We start from the raw sequence: 21,536 nt of genomic DNA, 5'->3' as shown, positions 1-21,536 counted from the left end.
GAAAACAGGTATATCTCCATTGACAATGTCAAATTGCAGCGAGTGGCCGATTCTTCTTAGTATGGCTCCAGCGGTCTCTTGTCCAGCAATGCTGAGAAATTCTGTTTTGGCTCCGGCGAGTTCCATCATGTCTGACGTTTGCCATCGATATGCATACAGTAACAGATCTTTTTTTTAATCCACTGGCTGGTGATCCCCTTGATGATACTGAGTATACCTATCCCACAGATTTGTCGATGCCTGATTTGCAAACATCTGCAGTCAACCAGTCACGCTTTTCATTTGACACGGACTCTACTACATCAAAGTCTCTATCAAAAATTTCGATTTTTGCTGTTTGGTTTAAAAAACATTTTTGATACCCCCATGAACTTACATTTGGCTGGTGTTTTTTCCAATTTTTGTATTCATATCAATTGGCTTTGTGGTGTATTTTTTCCGTTTTGTAAATGGACACTATGTTAAAGAGAGAACTTCAATTAGACTAAGTGATGGAACTTTGGCACCCCATTTCTCATCTCATATCATGAAGAGGGACCAGACTTTTGTTAACATTACAGCTTGGCCCGTTTTAGATGGGATTGTATGGGATGCTGTTAAATTTCAGATCCATGGCCCCACAGAGGTTATAAATGTTCCCAATATACTACGTGTTTCAACAGAAGATGTGGTTAAACAAAATATACGCTCTGATTATTGGGATGTACAGCCGTAGAGGCCCTGTTTTCTGATTTGAAATATTATGCTACTTTTGATGCTGAAGATTTGTATTTAAAATCAGTCAACTATGCTGATTTGTTTTGTTACCAACGTTATGACAATCATTTTCTGCACAAAGCTAACACATTTAGAAATGTAGTTAACTACACACAATGGGAACATTGTCCAGCTCCCGTTGAGGGCAGCTCAAAATCACTTTTGAAAAAGTTTACATATTTTACTGATTTTAATCAATCTAATTCTGACTCATTTTATTTTAAGATGACTGCTAAGTCCTCTTCCAAAGTTAGACTTACCCACACTAAATTACTATATTCTAAGTCTTGTCTTGACTAATTAGCAATAGGGGGCTATGATATGTGGAAAGATACCATTGATCTTAAATCTGTTTGGGGTTCCAAAAGTTGGCAAGTATAGGGCGCTGAAGCTTTGCATCGTGCATGCCTCTCCCGAACCATATGTTGCTTTTGAATTCAACTATTTCACAAACCACTTGTTTGGATTGGCTACGTCTAAAAAACTAATTGCTCCTTCTCTTACTGATTTGGGAGAATACCCTACATGGTACAATCACACCGATTTGTCCCTTAGTGAATTACAGTTTCTGCTGCTAAATTCGTCTTTTAACATTTCCAGTTTTGATTCCCAAGGTTGGATGTTATGGCAAAAAAGTTCTGATTTATGCCAACATCGTTTTCTGGGTCTGGCACCTGGCTATACACAGGTACGGGTGGATCCCCTTTTTTAAAGTGATCATACTGTTACTACCTTCTTGGTAGGCAAATTATGTCAAAATTGGCTCAAACATTCCACCTTAGCATCAGTTAAACTCCATTTGTCCAAATTAACTGAAGATGTTGATCTAAATGATTTTGTTAAAGGCCCTGCAACAGGCAGGTCAAAAAGACGGCTTTTTGGTTTCGATGCGGTTTATATCGAGGTCTGGAAACTATCTCAAATAGAAGCAGCTTCTAGATTACGTGCAATAGACCAGGCTAATTTAGAAAAAGTGCTTGCAGTTGTGGATAACAGCATTAATACCCTTTCTTCCCGAATTTACACATTGGATAATATTGTTTTATCTGTTGTTGATATCGTACAGGATGAAGTATCTGTTTCGTATCATGGTCAAAATCAATTACGTTCCATTATGCAATTTGCTTGGACATTGCAAACGTTAAAGGCTGGTAAAGTGCCTTGGGACTACATCAATCAATCAGAGTACTTGTAAAGCGTGCTACTTACCCGTGAGGGTCCCAAGGTGCTGAGGGGAGAGGGGGGTGCTGCTACTGCTCGAAGAGCCAGGTCTTAAGGAGTCTTCTGAAGGTGAGTAGGTCTTGGGTCTGCCGTATGTGGGTAGGGAGGGTGTTCCAGGTCTTGGCAGCGAGGTAGAAGGATCAGCCGCCGGAGGTCGTTCGTTGGATGCGGGGGACAGCGGCGAGGGCGAGGCTGGCGGAGCGGAGCTGGCGGGTGGGGGTGTGGAAGCTGAATCTGCTGTTCAGGTAGGCTGGTCCGGCGTTGTGGAGTGCTTTGTGTGCGTGGGTGAGCTTGAAGGTGATCCTCTTGTTGACGGGGAACCAGTGTAGGTCTCTCAGGTGGGGGGTGATGTGGCTGCGGCAGGGGACGTTGACGATCAGTCGGACAGAGGCGTTTTGGATGCGTGTAGTCGTCGTAGGTGTTTGGCTGGGATTCTGCTGCTGACAAGGGCCTGTGTCACCGTTCTTCTTGTTTCGGTCGGGATCCACTTGTAGATTCTGCGGAGGGTGTTGTAGCAGGAGGAGGAGACGGCGTTGACCTGCTTAGACAAGGAGAGTGAGGAGTCGAGGATGAATCCTAGATTGCGTGCATGGTCGGTGGGTGTTGGTGCTGTTCCTAGTGTGGTCGGCCACCAGGAATCATCCCAGGCTGAGGGGGTGGGTCCGAGGATGAGGACCTCCGTCTTGTCTGAGTTCAGCTTCAGACGGCTGCTCCTCATCCAGTCAGCGACGGCCTTCATTCCCTCGTGGAGGTTGGTTTTGGCGGTGTGTGGGTCCTTGGTGAGGGAGAGGATGAGCTGGGTGTCGTCAGCGTAGGAGATGATGTTGAGGTCGTGATGGCGGGCCACTTGTGCGAGGGGGGCCATGTAGACATTGAACAGGGTTGGGCTGAGGGATGAGCCCTGGGGGACACCGCAGATGATGTCAGTGGCTTCGGATCGGAAGGGTGGGAGGCGGATGCTCTGGGTTCTGCCAGAGAAGGACGTGGTCCAGTCAAGAGCCTTCTCTTGAAATCCAGCTTCTAGGAGGCATGTCTTTAGAGTGCGATGGCAGACCATGTCGAAGGCGGCTAACAGGTCCAGGAGGATGAGGGCTGATGTTTCGCCATTGTCTAGTTGGCGCCTGATGTCGTTCTGTGGCGGCGATGAGGGCTGTCTCAGTGCTGTGGTTTCGTCTGAATCCGGACTGGGATGGGTCCAAGATGTTGTTGTCTTCCAGGTGGCGGGCCAGTTGCATGTTGACAATTTTCTCGATGACCTTTCCCGGGAATGGGAGCAGGGAGAAGGGCCGGAAGTTCTTGAGGTCCTTGGGGACCGCTTTGGGCTTCTTGAGGGCGGTGATTGCGGCGTGCTTCCAGCTTTCCGGGAATGTAGCTGTTTTGAAGGAGATGATGATGATGACCTTCCGTAGTTGGGGTGCGATGGCTGTGTCTCCTTCGTTGAATGAGTGGTCTGGGCACGGGTCAGACGGAGATCCTGAGTGGATGGAGTTCATGACCTTGCGTGTCTCGTCGTCGTTGATGTTGGACCAGGAGGTCAGGCGGTTGGCGCTGGTGGTGTTCACAGGGGAGGTGGAGTCTGGCGTAGTCGGGCGGTCGTGGTGTTGAAGCTGTTGTGGATGTCAGCGATCTTGCGGTGGAAGAAGATGGCTAGTGACTCGCACAGTTCTTGTGAGGGCGGGATGTCGTTGGCGTTGGTGCTGTAGTTGGAGAGTCCCTTTAGGATGCTGAAGAGCTCTTTGCTGTCGTGTGCGTTGTTATCCAAGCGGGCTTTGAAGGAGGATTTCTTGGCTAATCTGATGAGGTGGTGGTGTCTGCAGGTGGCGTAATTGGGGCTGCGTGTTTGTCCGGTGTGCGTTCGTGGAGCCATGTCTTCTCCAGTTTCCGGCATGCGCGTTTAGAGGTCTGGAGCTCGACGGTGAACCAGGTGGCTCTCTTGTTGGCGTGGCTGTTGGAGGGTTTCTTGAGCGGGCGAGGGTGTTGGCGCAGTCGTCGATCCCATGTCTAAGATTTCGGGCTGTGGCGTCTGGGTTGGTGGGGTCGGTGGGTGGGTTCTTGGCGAGGGAGGTGATCAGCTGGTCTTCGGTGACTTTGCTCCAGCAGCGGCGAGGCAGCTGTTGGGTGCGGTGGTGCGTGGTTGGTTTCTTGATGGTGAAATGGATGCAGCGGTGGTCGGTCGAGTGGGGTTCGGTGGTGTGGTTGAAGGCGACGTGGGAGCCTGTGGAAAAGACGGGATCCAGCGTGTGGCCGGCGGCATGGGTGGGTGCGGTGACGAGTTGTCTGAGGCCGAAGTTGGCGAGGTTATCGATCAGGGTGGCGGAGTTGGCGTCGTTGTCGTACATGAATACCTCTTCTCTATTTTACCATTTAATTTGACTGTGAAACAACAATTCATGTCTATGAAGGATGCTGCGTATTCACTTTTACATGCTAAAAAGTTAGAACCATTGCCTTTTTCTGTTGCCGAATATAATTCAGCTGTATGGCTCATTCATGGGTTAATAATGTTGCCTTGTCCCCTATTCAAATTCGATTCATGTATGAAGTATTATGCCAAAGGCGGATATGAACCTTTAGGCAGCGCTTATCTTCATGAAGTTTGATCTCTGCCATTTACTCATAGATGCCTGAGGGAGGGTAAAGAAGTTTATCTGAAGGGTGAGGATTGCACTCCAATACCTGATCACTCATTAGTTTACAGGAATATCCAATTGCACAGCTCTTGCAACTCTGACATCCCGAATTTAGCATGCATTTTAAAAGGAAATCCTGTCCCCGCAATGACTCCGGCTTTCACATTGCTAGCAAACGGTAGTTATTTGCTTTTAAATAAGGAAGATTGCTGTGGTATGCTGCCAGGGATTCCGTACAGTGTGACTGTCTCCCAACGTGTAGTTTGTCGCAAAAATATGCTATTCCCTCCTCCGCATGGGAAGCTCGATGTATCCATCTGGCCTTCCATTCCGACCTCGAAAGCAGTGTTCAATAAGAGGAGTCGAATAAGGGCTCTTTTGTCTCAAAAAGAAGTCGCCCTTACTTCTTCCCGTGAAACATTCGTCCTTCACGTGGCAAACACTCGCACCGAGGTGCATGCCCTTTTGAATACTGATCTCCACTGCATTTCGGTGCCTTGATTCACACTATCTTCAATGCCTTGTCGACCACAGGCTTGGCGCATTTTTTTTAAATTGTAAGTTCTGGCCTTGTGACCTCATTCCAAACTATATTTGGTGTGATACCGGCATCTTTTCATTCTATTTTCTCCAGCCTCTTCAGCGGTTTACCATTAATTCTTGCCTTGGCTGCCGGTGTACTGCTGTTAATTTGCTTGCTCAAAAATGGCTGCACAATCTGTGTCACACGACAACCTGTCCCGGCTGCTCCAACTTCGTAACCGGATGCTTGAATACCATGGAGCTACCACTGGGTACCCTGAGTGTGGCGTATGGATTATCTTTCCGGTTCTCATGCTTTGCATGCGTGCAGCCTGTCTTCCATTGCCTGGATTGCGATTTTGAATGGCCTCTGGATTTTTGTCTCTGCAACACGGTGTCTCCTAACCCGGATTATGATCTACTAATGAGTCCCTTAGTTGCTCATGAGTTAGACTGTTCTGGTATTGAAATAATGGCCTGCGAAGTGGCACATGGAGTCCTAGGTAATTGGAATATATGGACAGCAGTCCATAACTTTCTGGCACTCAGTTATCTCGAAGAACACCCGAGTTGTCCTCTGATTGTGCTAGAGGCTCCGGCTGTCGAAAAACATGTGTGTTCCTTCCCATTATTGAATTGGATGGCTGAAATGTTTTCGGATGAGAACAATGACTTCCTCTTGGAAGCAGTTGCAACATACCGTGCTATACGCTTTTGGATTGAAGTGGTTTCGGCTTCAAACGCGTTTTGGGCTCATGCTTTTTTCCATTCATTTTTTACTCTAGTTCACATTCTGTGCTTTGGACACTATACAGCCCCGGTTTGGTGTTGAGTGAAAACATTTTTTTGTGGTTGCTAATTTGGAATTTTACTCCCAATTGTCCAGTTTGGCAAATTTTGAACTTTGTTCTGTCTCACTCGAACTTGAACTCAGCGTTCCAAATTGCCCCCCTTTCTGTGTGTGTTCTGATCAAGGCTATGTTAGCATAGGCTTATTAGAAGTTTAAACGCCATTTTATCCTTTTGCTGCTTTTGCACACAACACTTCATGTAACTGTTGTTGTAATTTAGGCTGCGTAAAATTCTTCACATGAGAATGGTTTGTTTTCAACTTCCCTAGACTTTCATATCGACCGTAGTCTGCACAGTGAGAGCTGAAGCCTCCAAGGTTATCATAACAATGTTAGGTGTTGTTCGGGCTGATCGGCTCATGCTCTAGACATAACATGCATGCAGCTGCAGCTAGCTGAAATCCTGGTGTCTTTAATATCACACTGCATGTATGATTTAGACACTTGGAGAAAATCTGCTTCCAGAGAGAGGGAGCTTTTGCAGATCCTGATGTGATTCACTCCTGCTGATCTTGGAGGTATGGGGTTCCATTCAAGCCTAAGAGACCTTCTAATATTATATAAAACATAGCTCCTAGCTAGAGAGGGTGGCATACAAGGCACCATAGGACCTGTTTCCACTATCATTATATGATTTCTCCCTTTGTGTTTTATGGAATTGTAACAATGCTGATCATATTATTTTTAATCATATGCCTGCTTATGTTAGCAAAAATACTGCATCTTAAAGCATGTCGTTAAAATAAATACTTTTAAACTTTATTGTGTCTCTTTCTACCCATGTTGTGGACTGGTAGGAGAATATAATGAAAAGGTGTTCTTGATTCCCACCATTCGTGAGTGTATCCTAAGTCGCATGTTCTGGGTTGTCTAATCATTAGTACCATCGCTATTGGAAGAAGAGCTAATGAGACACTGATGCTAGTCGGTTAGGGGGTTCTAGGTACTGAGGTGAGTTTTTTGGTACACCACAATTCACTGAGGTCCTGGGTCTCTGTGCACCGTTCTGTGTGTGAGCAGAATCCATGCAACACCCTTAAGGACTGGGAACCCTTTATCCACTCTGTCATCCCATAATGCTCCATATATGTGTGAGATAGCCCATCTGGGTTCCCATCCAACCTCCACAATAGCCCTGCCAACCCTCTCAGGGCGGAGTATAAACAAAACTGCCCTCTGCCTAGTTCTCCCCTTCCATCAGTTCCTCAAAAGTGCAATATCTACCATCCACTATTACATCTCCACAGGTCTCATACCCAACTGTGATGCAAGGGTCTACTGGATAAATCCCCTTTAACTGTCTGCCCTGTGAAACTAGGTGCATACGGTGGTACACGTGCGCAGCGTAGTATGCATTTCTTCCAACTCCATACAGCCAGTTTCAATAACGTGTTGGTGATAGCCACATGTGAAGGAGAGGTCGAGAGCCACTCCATTGGTGAGGTGTCCCTAAAGGTAGTACCCACCAAATGACATTCCAGGTTGGCTGCATCCAGCAGCCAATGGAGTGGCCATTGAAGTTAGGCAGCAGCATAATACAGCTCATATTTGGGAGCACCGAACCCTCCTTCTTCCAGTGTAGCATATAACTATTCTAATTTTACTCTGTGTCTTTTAGTTGCCCATAGCAATGATGCCAACACATGTTAACGGTCTAAAAAGAATGGCCTCTTCATTACCACTCGGAGTTCTGCAAATAAATAAAGGAGTTGCAGGAGGACCAACATCTTAGCAAGAGAAACTGTCCCCATGGGTGATAGGGGTAGCTGTGTCCAGAAAGTAGTGACTGTTGAATCAAGGCCAAGGCCTTCCCCAGGTTCCCCTCAATGATATCGTTTTCAGAGTGGTATATTTGTAAACCCAGATACTTGAGTGTATCATGCTTCTATAACAACGGGGCATCCTGTGGAGTGGTGTGGAAGATCATGTGTCTCGTATCAAAATAGCGGGGTCCACCCGCAAATAAATCAGGGTATCATCCACGTACATGGAAACTATGTTTGGATGATCTCCCATGGACTAGCCCCAGATGTGCATGTGTTTGCGGAGCATACAAACCAGTGGCTCCATGGCGAGGGTGAACAGCAGGGGATATATGGGGCAACCCAGCTTAGTGCCCCTTTAAATCCTGAAACTATCAGAGATAATTTTCTCTGTACGTACCCTGGGAACAGGAAGCTCATATAAAACGCATATCCATTAAAAAAAATCCCGACCCACTCCTAGCTTCACTAACATCGCTTGTAAGTAACTCCAACCCAAGGTGTCGGACGCCTTCTCTATATCGAGGGAGGCCATACATCCCTGCGTGTTGGTTTGACGTGCCCAAACCATGACCAGCAAATGTTCAGGAGCATATTCCTGCCCGGGATTAACCCATTCTGATCAGAGTGGATTACTGTGTGTACAATCCGGGTCTGATGGCTTAGTGAACTAATTCATCCACTGTAGGGGACTGTGTTTGACTTCATGGCCACAGGTTCAAATTCTGGCGGGTATACTCAGCCTTTCATCCTCCTGAGGTCGATAAAATGAGTGTCCACAAACATCTGTTATTCAGCACCAAGACACCCTTCGGGGTGAACATGCGCTTTACAAATACACATGTTATGTTATCTTCGGTGTCAATCTATTGGCCAATACCTTACTCAGCACTTTATAGTCAAGATTAAGTAATGAGAGGAGGCAAAACAATGCTACCTCTAGGGAGTCTCTTCCGAATTCTGGGAGCAAAGTGATCAAAGCTTCACTCATCCTGTTTGGGAGTCTTTCTTGTTCCTTGGCCTTACTATACACCTCCAAGAGACGAGGGGCGAGAAAGTCCCAATACATGGCATAAAACTCTATCGGTAGACAATCTGTGCCGGGGGGGTTCCCCAAGCTATTTGCTTGAGGGACAAATTAACTTACTCCAATGTCAGGGGGTCATCCAACTGCGGCTTCAGAAGTGGTATAAGAAGGGGCATGTCAAGGGGGAATAAGTGCGCTACAATTTCGTCTGAATGTACAACTGGAGGTGATTGGTAATGCGTCCTATAGTACGTTTCAAACTCCTTATTAATGGCCAATTAGGAGTTCACAACAGTCCTGGTGGATGTACAAATGGCACCTATAACAGTATGGGGATGATCCAATTTATGAAACCAGGCCCCTAAACCACTTGCTTTATCCCCCAGATCATGTTGATGTTTAGTGTATTCCCTGTAGTCAAAAGCAGATAAGCGATGAGACGCTTACCCATGCGTAGTTCAGACACCCTGCAAACTGCGGAGTCCATCCAAGTCTACATCCTACGCCTGCTTTGTCTCCCATAGTCGCCCCTCAAACTCAAGTATTTCCCTTGTAGATCTCCTTTTATACCATATTGTGTAGACATACAGTCCTCCCATAACATTACTGTAAATGCATCCCACTCAATCCCGACATGAGTGTCTGTGCCTTCATTCTCCGAGAAATATTGAGTGATTTGTTCACCCATTCGAGTCCAATATGGTGCATCTGCCAGAGCTTGTGGTTGGAATCGCCAAGTAGGTATTGGCAGCGGGGTCCAATGCCATTGAAAGGCCACTGGTAATGGGCAATGATCAGAGAGTGTCCGAGCCAAATACTCACCCCCTTAAAGGCAGGAATCAATTCCCTGCTAACAAGTGGAGTTCATGCATATCCGAATATTGTGAGTATTCACAATGTAGTGGGTACAGACCTCGCCACAGTTCCTCCACCTGCTAATTATGGGCTCACTGTTGCATCTGTCTGGTGTTAATATGAGATGTGCCCCTGAACTGGGAGGTGGATCTATTCCGTGCCAGATCTGGGACACAGTTAAAATCTCTGCACCACTGTGCTGGTGCCATAGGGGAATGCAAGAGAGCAGGTGTAAGTGTGTTAAAGAATATAGGTTGACCCACGTTTGGGGAATATACTACCACCAATGTGAGGGGCTTACCGTCCTTCTGATAGGATGACCCATGACAGGATGGAGTTGGCCTGACAAATCAGCATTGCTGCATGGCCAGGTCAAAAACACACTGCATCAAAGCTTGATAGAGCCTGACAATGACTTGTAGCCTGTAGATTGGGTTTACATGAAGAAGAATTTCCCCCAGAGGGGCATTGTCTATAGCCACAGTGGAGAGAGTGTTTTCAAATACTTTGAACTACAAGCACTGCAGTGAAATACACCGAGCAGATTGGTTGGACTCACGCCAGCCACATTAAAAGGGCTATACCTTTATCAGGGCAACAAGCCATCCATATTACCAGAGGAAACTGAAGTACATACTTCTCCTTCACAAGCAGTGCATACTGAAAGACAAAGATCTAATTTGCGAACAAGAGTACCTCCTTAGACCCAATCAACAGTCTCAACAAGTAGATTCCAAGTACAGGGCGCCAACATGCTAGGAAGCACGGAGGGACTATTCAGTACAGAATGCACAACAGAAATGACTGCGAATAGGCAAACGGGACCACCGTTCACAAGAATTTGGGATATTATTGTAATTATATAATGGAAGCAATAATATGGTTTATGTCAACAATAGCAATAAGAAGCGAACCAAAGACTATATTAAAAAGAAAATTTTATTTGGGGGAGTCATCAGATAATCATGAGTGGAAGGGTAGCCAGAAGTGACTGCACATGGATAGAACAAATGTAAATTCTCATGGATGTGGATCAAGAACACACATTGGAAATTACTCACAATGTTCAGCAGGTGGTAAAAAATGCTTGAAATGTTTAAAAAAATGGTCATTTTCACAGGGTGTGGAAAAGCGTTGAGAAGAATGCAAAGGTGCACTATTTGACTGATGACGCAGAAAAAACAAGTCAACACATGACAAATGTAGTGTTGATGCTGGATGCTGAACAGGAGACAGGGAATATTTCCAGAAAATGTGGATAATTTTGGAGACTTAGCGATGGGGGAAGAAATGTTGAAAGTATGGATGACTCCATTTCGCTTGTTACCATCTTAGATGAAGAAATGTATTAACAAGTCCTGGAAAGTATTTGAGTTGTGTATATCTGATAATGAAGCTATAGCTTTGGGTGAACATAATAGAGATACCTTGGACTAATTTGAGGCTAATTTACATTTCAAGAGTCGCTCTATTAACCCCTTCCATGCTGCCGTCGGCCATTGGCCGACGGCAACGCTACCTCGCTGGTCCTGCCGTCGGCCAATGGCCGACGCGTCCCCGCCCGTTTTGCGGAAGTGCCGCACTTCCGCAAAATCGGCGGCGCAGTGGAGGGGTTAACACCAAAGTATTAATGGCAAAAGATGGAGAGAACATAATGGGCCTGGTAAGATCATAGCACAAGCATTGTAATGCTCTTTGACCAGACACATAGTAAATTAAATATCATTTTGGAGAAATTTGAAGATGTATTTACTGATAAGTTTGGGAAGGCTCGGGAGTAAGAACACAACAATAAGATTTAAGAAAATATGTAGTAATCCAAAGAGTCTTCCACACATGATATAATTCATAAGAGAAGCACTTTATTAGAAGCGCAGAGATAACGTTGGTGTTCCCACTGCAGCCAGCATACAACTGACAGCAGCAGAACACAGCTATGACATTGAACCTAGCAATGCTAGAACCATGGATAGAACATAACATTTAAGTGCCAGAACATATATTGCACATTGTGCAAAACTAAGAATACAACACATCCTCTCTCCTTTAAATAACAATACAAAATACATTAATACATTTCAATAATCCCCACAAACATAATCTTGTAGATATCTGGGTGGATATCTTGATCTCTGAGACATGCATCTATTAGTAATGGTATCACTACCCTTTACAACAACGGTAGGCGAACTACTACAAGCTTCATCATCACTCGTGAGAAAATATGGATTGAAATTGCTGTCCCTTTCACTTTTATCATTCAACTCCTGACCATCGTTTTTTTTAAAGAGCAACTCTTCTCAAATTCCAATTCTCACCGTTATACAAAGTGACATGTCTACTGTGTACATTTTTAACTTTGTAGGGACCACAAAATTTAGTAAACCCAGCACTAATTCTACCAGGTTTAAATTTTACTAAGTCAATGGGTTTTATGTTCACTTTATGTAAAAGAACTTTGTTATCCCTCAATTTATCATGATCTAAATTAGCCAGGCCAATACAATCTTTCATCCATGCCGGAATTAATTTAGTGCTAGCAGGACGCCCCCTCATGACGACAAAAGGAACTTTTCCAGAAACAGTGTTCTCAGTTGTGCGGTATGCCCACACTAAATCGTTGACCATACTCTCTACATCACCTCTGTTTGCTACTGCCATTTGAATGACACCTTTCACCGTGCGATTAGCCAATTCCACAACACCATTTCCCTGTGGGTTGTATAACGATGTTCTAGTGTGAACAATTCCACAAGATTTTAAATACGTAGTCATTTCTGCAGAAATTAATTGTCTGCCATTATCTGTGATTAATTTAACTGAATTACCTACTTCCCTGAAGATTTCAGATAAAATCCCAATAGTACTCCTTAGGGCGATCTCTTTTACAAATTTCACAATTAACCATTTGGACATAACATCAACCATGACTACACCAAACCTCAATTCTGCATTTAAACTCATAAATGGACCCATAAAATCTAAACACACGGTATGCCAGGGTAGACCCGGATCATCAATCTTACCTAAATCCTACTGGTTACCAACCTTCAACCTTTTCCCACTCTCCATACACACAACACATCTCTCAACCCAATCAGACACCTGTTGGTCCATGGCAGGCTACCAAAAATGTTCCCTTAACCTATTCTTCATGAGGGATTGACCCATATGACCTCAATGAGCCAATTTGAACAAAGAAAATCTCACATTTTGTGGGGGAATAAACTTATCATCTTCCATTATAACATTCCCCTCTTTATCAAAGATGGATAATCCATCCAGAACCTTCACAAAGGGTCTCACAGCAATCGGAAGTGTACTCTCACGTCTGCCAACTTCATCTTTCAACATGCTCTCATTCCACTGACTTTATCAATAGCTCCACTACACAATTCTACCAATTCATCAACTGTAGCCACTTATCCACCTCATCCCATGGTAAAGGTAACCTAGACAACCCATCTGCTTGGCAATTCTTCCATCCTGCAATATATTCAACCTTATATAAATATTCTTAAAAACGAGCAGCTAACCTAGCCAATTTTGCTGATCCTTTACTTGCACCACCAGGAGATAAAATCTTGATAAAGGGTTTATGGTCTGTCTGTAATGTAAATTGAAAACCCCATAACTACATGCGAAAATACTCAGTCTCCCATGCTGCCGCTAAAGCTTCCCTTTATATCACTGAGTAATTCCTTCCAGAATTAGTAAGCGATCTTGAAGCAAAAGCCACAGTTTTAACTCCTGATATGTGCACTTGTGCTAACACAGCTCCTATACCACCCGCACTAGCGTCCACAGTAGGAATTGATCTCAATTTAGTATCAAATGGGGTCAGAATTTTTTCTTCAAAATTTTTTCTTTTAATCTTAGCAAAAGCAATCTGTTGTTCATCTGACCACACAAACTTATAGCGTTTTCTGAGAAGCATTTTAATTTTTTCTGTTTTCTCCGCAAAATTATGCACAAATTTGGCATAATATTCAATAAGACCTAGGAAAGACCTGAGTTGGTCTTTTTCTGAAGGAGCAGGAGCCTTCCCTATAGCTTCCAGTAAATCACGTTTTGGTTTAATCCCATCAACAGACAAGGTACAACCTAGGTACTCCACTTCCTCCACAGCAAATTTACATTTTTCTTTTTTAAGAGGTAACCCAGCATTGTCCATTTTACACAGTACCCCTTTCAAAACTAAGTCATGGTGTTCTTTTGTGTCACCAAATACAAATACATCATCTTGAAAGTATACAACATTCTTTGTGTCTTTTAAAACTGAACCCATCATTCTTTGAAATACCCCAGCAGTAGATGCCAAATCAAACGGCATTCTGGTGAACTGAAATATTCCTTCTATAGTAATGAATGCCGTTAATGGTTTGGAATCAAAATGTAACTTGATTTGATGATAAGCGCTGTGCAGGTCCAGTTTTCCCCCTTTTAAAGACAAATTTAATTAATTTATATTTGGCAATGGATAACTATCTACCACAATATTTTGATTAAGTGTGCGCAAGTCCACACAGGACCTGTAACTACCATCAGGTTTGCCCGTGATCACAACTGGTGAAATCCAACTTGAGGTTTCAATTTGTTCTATAATCTCTTGTTCAACCATTTCAGTAAGCATACGTGTTACCTCCTGTCTTGCGATGATGGGAACCTTTCTTACCTTATGTTGCATAGGAACAGCATCAGGCTTAAGTAATATTGTATGGACATAAGCTTTGAGTTCGCCAATTTCTTCTGAGAATAAATTATTAATAATTATTAATTCCTTCAACAATAGTATCAGTTGTGACTTCATCAACTACCATCACTTGGTGAGTTGCTCTGGGTTTTATGATTATGTGTAAATCATACTGATGTGCCCATCCTAATATTGGTGGTCCACTACGAGCCACATATACTTTGCCTTTTATGCATCTATCATGAAAAGAAAAATCAGCTAACATGTATCCAATTATGTCAAATTTCTCCCCTTGATATCCTCCTGGATTAATATCTTTTGGAAGTAATTTTTCATTCGGCCAAATCTGTTTAAACATTACTTGAGGAATGATTGTCCAAAATGAACCTGAATCCACCATTAATTCAGTTTCTTTTCCTTAAACCAAGAACATAGCTTTGGGTCTTGACCTCCTTCCTAAATCAGTTGTTGTATTTTTCTCATCCACACACAAGATTTTATTTGTACCTTCTTCATCTTTCAACATACTCTCATTCCACTGACTCTTATTAATAGGTCCACTAAACAATTCTGCTAATTCATCAACTGTAGCCACTTCACCTTCACATTGAAAAGATTCAACTCTCAACTTATCCACCTCTTCCCATGGTAAAGGTAACCTAGACAACCCATCAGCATTCTTTGTCAATAGCGTAACATCTTTTATATTCAGCAATGTGATATGTGCTACCACATTCAGTACACATTCTCTCATGTACCTTGTTATGATCTGAACTTATACCCGAATTACTATTATACTTTTGGACAGATGAACCCTTCTTTCCACCCATCTCACCATTTTTGTTAGAATTCACTGCAGCAATCTCATCTTGACCTACATACGTTACCGCTGATGTATTTTCCTTTTTTCCATCTCTTTCATGCATATCTTTGACTGTTTCACCACTTTAGCTATATCAATAGCATTTGCTATCGTAGGATTCTTTGCAGCCTTTAACCTTTCCTGCATTCTCTTATTACGACACTGCACTTTGAGTTGATCTCTGATCATCTCTTCTCACATACCACCAAATTGACAGTTAGGAGATAATTCAAGTAGGCGTGTCACACATTGGTCTATGGTTTAATCACTCCTCTGAGGTTGTGTATAGAATTTATGTCTACACATCACTATATTTATTTCTTTAGCGTATTGCTTCTTCAACCTCGCTTTGCTTCCATATAAACATTAGAGATTGCTCTTCCCTCAGCATCTACACCAGCAGGTAAAAATGTAAAAGCATGTTGACCTTCCTTCCCCAAATTACTTAACAATAAAGCTTTTTTCTTGAAGCACTAAAATCCTTACCATCTAATGCCTCTATATAGTTCTCAAATATCTCTATCCATTCATTCCACTCAATAGGAGGGTCACCAGGTTGCTGTAAAAATAGAGGTGGTGGTATTTCAGCAGCAGCTTCCATACTTATAATACTAATATATATTAGATAAGATGTAATTGAGTAACTAACAGTAACTGAAAGCTCACAAATTTTAAAGTTAATATACTGATAATAATAATCAAATACACTGAAGTGTAGACAATGTTTGCCCAATTGTGGTTCAATTGCAGGTCAATAGGGAATGTTCACAGAGGTATTCCTTCTTGTAGATTGTCATTCTTCCCCCAAAAATGTTAACTAACAAAATTGAATACACAATACCGACGTGAAAGGTAAACGACAAGTAAATATACCTTCTTCTCGTATAATTTGTTCTCTTTGTCGGATGTTGAAATTCAATATGACCGTTAAATTGTATGTTCACTGTTAATGTAAAAGCGAACAGCAACTAGCACTGGGGCACTGGGTTTGTGTCTTGGCAATGATGCTGAACATCCTGTGATTCTGGGCAAATCACTTAATCTCCCAGTGGCTAAAAAAAAAATATGAATGTGTTCTCATGTAAAAGCATAAAAGAAGATGCTGTTGAGCTGGAAGATAAACATTGGTTTTGTAAATGTAATGTAGTTGTACTCACTAGTGAACAAGCTTAAGTTGTAAAGGATAGTTGAGAAAATCACATATATAAAATGTTTGAGATACAGTATATAACAAGATTGATGAATGTGATGTGAATGAAGGTGAAGACCATGTGTAGCTCGGTGAAGTGAATAATTTGTGTAATAGCAATGAGGACAATAATTATGAGCTTATCTCATTGAATGTTGTGCGTCAACCAGTCATGTGAGTGAACAACAAAATAAAGATTTACAAGGTTCTGGAGAAGATAATATTGTTAATCGATCTAAGTCAATAAGGTGATATAGCTTGCCTTCACATATAAGTGAACATGAATTACGCCGAGTTCAATGTTTCTATTTGCATCTTACTATTCACATACAAGCCAACATTTTGAAATAAAAGGGAGGGAGATTTCGAAAAAATAATTGGGGGACTATATTTTCCCCACAGACTTACATTGAAGCAGATGGAATTTCAGGCAGAAGACTGCTCAAATAAAGCGGTTAAAAAATTATGAAGGTTAGCATGTCATGGCATTCCAGGAAGGACGCTCACCTCCCTTTGTGGTGCACAGTTGACAGTTCCCATTGGGCTAATGACATCGGCAAAGTGCTTGATTACATTCACCTCCTGATCCTTCTGGACTTATCCGCAGCCTTTGACACTGTTAATCACAACACTCTTCTGAACGCTTAATGGGTTTTGAAGGTACAGTGCTCAAATGGTTCAAATCATTCCTCTCAGCCAGATCCCAGATGATCAAAATAGCAAATTCTCTCTCCACCTCAATGGCTGTTGGACAAGGCATCCCTCAAGGCTCGATCCTCGCACCCACACTGTTTAACCTTTACATTGAACCGCTGGGTAATCTCCTAGAGAAATCTGGGATCCATTAGCACCTATAAGCAGATAATGCCCAAATCAACCTAAAGGTATCTTCCACTCATGACATTTCAATCCTCAACACCACTCTCAACTCCATCCACCACTGGCTGTCAACTCATCAACTAATTCTGAATCCTTCCAAAACAGAATTCCTCCTCCTCTCGACCTCACTATCTCCTCCTCCTATACAATCTTGGATGAACAACCTGGACTTTCCCAACAAGAAACCTATCATTGTTGACAGAGCCAAATCTCTAGGCGTCCTCCTAAACACAAGGCTCAACTTTCAGTCCCATATCAAGTCCATCGCCAAGAATACACGCTACCAACTGCGCCCTCTCTGGGGGCTTCGGCGCTTCTTTCCGGAACAAGGCCTAAAAATCTTGGTCCAATTTTTGGTACTTTCCAGATTGGACTACTGCAACTCTCTCCTTGCTGGCCTCCCCAGATCCCACCTTTCCCCTCTAAAATCCATCCTCCACTCAGCAGCTCGCTTCGTATATGGGGCTAAAAGAAATGATCATATCACACCCTTACTGTTGTCTCTTCGCTGACTTCCTATCGAAGCAAGTTCAATTTACAAGACTGCCTGTATCACCCACAAATTGTTGCACACCTCCACCCCACGCTATCTGGCTAATAAACTCAAAATCTCTGGAGGCTCTAGACCTTCACGCAATGCAGAAAACCTACTGCTTGAACCTCGTCCCTTCAAAAGGGAAAGATTTTTGGCTCAATCCTTCTCTGGTAATGCAACCAGAATCTAGAATTCACTTCCTCCATCCCTCCGAACGACCACCTCTTTCCGGATCTCCAAAACTGATCTTAAAACTCTCCTCCTCCAAAGGCACTTCCTAGAATAATTCAACTTATTTCTTTACCCTTTCATTCATCTAGCACTCAAATTAAGTCAACTTGGTAAATATGTATTTTACTCCTGCTGTTAACCTAACACTGACAATTTTTTTTCCTTATAAATATGCAAATAGTTAGATTTGGGACTGCATATATGAAACTTATTAACGTGCTCAGACTTTCTTGTGTACCTTTGTAACTGTATATATGTTAATGTAACATGTTAGAGTGCTTAGTGTATCTTGTGTTCCTTATTTAACTTACCTGGTTCTTTTGTAAAGCGCTCTGACACCTTTGAGTAAAGTTTGCGCTATATAAAACTGCATTAAATAAATAAAAACCTACTCCGTGTGCAATATTTCCTGTACATCGCTTCAAATTGCCTTCTTAGTTCCGTTGCAAGTATTGGTTGTACTCACGCACACATATTTGTAACCGTTTAAATGTTACTTTTAACATAGACCACGCTCAGTGGCAATGAAACGTTGCCTTGCACAGACCAACAGAAGCGGCAGTAAAAGAGTAAACTTGAGGACTTTTAAGGTGTCAGGACTCACAATCAGACCCCTACAGCGAAATGTATTCGCAGCTCCTAAATCCCACCCCTCCCTGCACACGCCCTAAGCCGTGGCCCCCACAGCTGACCAACCAAAAGCCGCTTCTACCAAAACAGACCTGGAAAGAGGCGGGCCGGACACCGTGGATTTAGAAACAGTCAAAATATTGTCTGAAAGAGAAAAGGGGTAAGAGACGAAAATCGCCAGTGAGAATGTACACGTGAGAGCGGCCATCTTAAAATGTGTTAGCTTCCATTTGAAAGGTGCTGAGTAGGGCAATTATCTGGTACATTTCCTAATGTTGTGACAAGTTTGAAAACAAATATTTGAGTAAAATTGGCACTTCGCATATATCAAAATATTATAGATTAGATAATTCGTAACATACGTATAAACAATATGTGTTATATGCAAGGACAAAAACTACAAAAAAAACTTCAGTTCTACAACATCATAAACCAGGGACGTTTAGTTGACCTAGAATCTATACTTACATTGCAATTAGAAAGTGGAAGCTGGCGTCACACGCGACTATTTGAGAGCTGCAGATGATTTGCCGTTGTAGTCCTTCTTTGGTGTCTATGTAAACAATGACGCTAGTAGAGACGTCTAGCGGGACCGGCTAGGTTGCTGAGCCACGGGGCTGAAGGGAAAAGTCATGAAGGAACAACTGCGCATGCTCATCCCGTAGCAGCTCGAACCGGGAGCTGCCCCTCCACCAAGCAGTTTCTGTACCCGATCCCGCCTAAGCTTGGGCAGCCCTGACGCCTTGTTGCTCATGTAGTTCCAGAGTTTTCACGTTTCTCATCTCCGTTGCCGCCCTGCAAAACCGGGATCATGGCTTCTGTCTGGAAGAGGCTGCAGCGGGTTGGCAAGCACGCGTCCAAGTTCCAGTTCGTGGCATCTTACCAGGAGCTGATGGTGGAGTGCACCAAAAAATGGTGAGTGTTTTTTAAGAGGTGGAATGGCCTGCGTACTGATGCTTATCTTGTGTAGGCTGTTGCCACCCTTGGGAGGAGGCGGACAATACATGGCGGGATGCTCATCGTTGTGCATTCCCATCCCTGGACTGTCCAGGCCACAGTAGCTGGCGAGCGATTCACAGGTGTGAACATTGCGTCCACGATCATCTTCGGCAAGGTACCCATCCCATTACCTGCCAGAGAGAAACCTCACACACTGCACCTAGTACAGAGTAGGGCATGACAGCGTATATATCCTCTCATCCCTGGCAGAGGCCACCTTACCAACTGGTTGGAAAATGCAGGCATTCTTATATGGGACCAACATTCATATGGACTACATTTCACTGGCCAACAGATATCTGCTAGCACCAATATTTTTACGTGAGAGACTGATGCTCACCTTTCTTGTGAATTCTTTTGCCCCCACCCATTTGTAAATACCTCTTAGGGTGGTCCTCTGCCTGGGGTGATGATGCACGGGTCCTGGGGTTTTGATGCCCCTTTCATCAAACTACCACTTTCAAGGATGCCGGTAATTCTCGCTCAATTGTTTCATGATGCTGTTCCAATTGGCGCGTGCAGGTGATGCTCCTCCCTTGGGTTCCCTAATCTGGATGAGTGTAAACAAATCGTTCCCTTTCTTGATGAAGTATTTCCAGTTTGAGTGTCAATTGCTTTTACTAGATCGTGAACACACGAAGTATCATGGTGGAAGAGTGCAGCCAGTCTCTCTACTGAGTACCTGTAACTTGCCACCTTCAGGGAAATATGTATTTTACAGTTTACTTTGGCATGTACAGTAGGGCAACGGGCCACGTTGTGCTGCAGCAAGATTTACCGGCCGGTATTCAGTTTTTCCTTCAGAAGATGGGTGACATAGAGTGCATGTGAGAAATTGTGCCTTATGTGGTTTATTTACTCTGATAAATTATGCCATTGCATAAACTCATAACGACACATTTGATCGAATGTAATGTGTGTGAGCCAGTGCTTTCTGTAGTTGTTGCAGTCGATGGCCATTAGCAGGTTCAATATTTTTTGCGTTTTTTCTTGTCTGATTAGAGCCCACATTAGGTGTCTTGCTGCTTATCTGCACAGTGAACTTTCCTTCAACTTTTGTGGCACTGCTAGGAAGACAGGCCATTCGCTTCAATGCCTTTCACGTGGATCGTTACTTAATATGTTCTTACTGCAGTTTTAAAGGCGAGGCATTGATTTATCCGTTTAAATGTGAAATGGCCTTCCACAATGAGCTCGTTTATCAATTGTCCGCAATCTTGTGGCTGTCTGTTAATTTAATTTCCATTAACCCAAGTGGTAGTCGAGAGGAATCCTCTTCCAAAGCATTACTTAATCTTTAAGATAAATACCCAATACGTGATGTGGGCGGACGGCAAAAATAAATATTTTTTTTCTAAACATCCTTGTTACTTAAGTGTCTCTTTTGGTGTCTACGTAGCACTAAGATGGATATTATGTTGTTATTTACGTGATTGCAGTTTTAGATTTTGCTGAAACAAGGAAGCGTCATTGGTGCATGGGTCACAGGTTGTTCCTGTTATTTATAAGCTGCTAACCCACTTAACTTGTGTTTTAGACTCTTCTCATATTTAGTATCAGAAGTTGGCTCAGTTGTAGATAACCTGAAAATGTACAATTCGCCCCACTGTATGACTAAATGAAACACCAAAGAATGTTCTTGGTGACCGAAATATGTACAGCTTTCTAAACGATAGTGTATATATTTGACCACTGTTCATCTGATATGTATACAATGTCTTTGAAATGATCCGATTTGCATACTTCATTTAAAAGGACAATCAACCAGGATTCGGTTATCATGCTTGAGAGTGCTAAAATATGTTGCTTAGAAACTAGCTTGACGTACATTTTAAGTACAGAGGTGAGATAGACGCCTCACACGTGACGTGATTTTTCGAGAGCAATTGTTAC

At 43.1% G+C, this 21,536-nt stretch overlaps 2 protein-coding genes across 7 annotated transcripts in view; one reads left to right on the top strand and one right to left on the bottom strand.

Annotated features, from left to right (window-relative positions):
• Positions 1 to 15,708, bottom strand: part of LOC144762811 (uncharacterized) — a 240,806-nt gene extending 225,098 nt beyond the window's left edge. Inside the window, exon 1 of the mRNA XM_078648094.1 lies at positions 15,667 to 15,708. Coding sequence (XP_078504220.1) covers positions 15,667 to 15,669 — 3 coding nt within the window. The 5' untranslated portion in view covers positions 15,670 to 15,708. The remainder of the gene's footprint in view (positions 1 to 15,666) is intronic.
• Positions 15,709 to 19,247: 3,539 nt separating this feature from the next.
• Positions 19,248 to 21,536, top strand: part of EHBP1 (EH domain binding protein 1) — a 2,232,712-nt gene continuing 2,230,423 nt past the window's right edge. For 4 of the 6 annotated variants that reach the window (XM_078649460.1, XM_078649459.1, XM_078649456.1 and 1 more), the window contains exon 1: positions 19,248 to 19,559. In XM_078649460.1, coding sequence (XP_078505586.1) covers positions 19,456 to 19,559 — 104 coding nt within the window. In that variant the 5' untranslated portion in view covers positions 19,248 to 19,455. The remainder of the gene's footprint in view (positions 19,560 to 21,536) is intronic. The other 2 variants (XM_078649458.1, XM_078649455.1) reach the window with 1 other exon arrangement.

This window comes from Lissotriton helveticus, chromosome 6, assembly GCF_964261635.1.
Source record: "Lissotriton helveticus chromosome 6, aLisHel1.1, whole genome shotgun sequence".
Classification (NCBI taxonomy): domain Eukaryota; kingdom Metazoa; phylum Chordata; class Amphibia; order Caudata; family Salamandridae; genus Lissotriton; species Lissotriton helveticus.
Note: the sequence above shows the minus strand (reverse complement) of the source record. Positions and strands in the feature narration are given on the sequence as shown.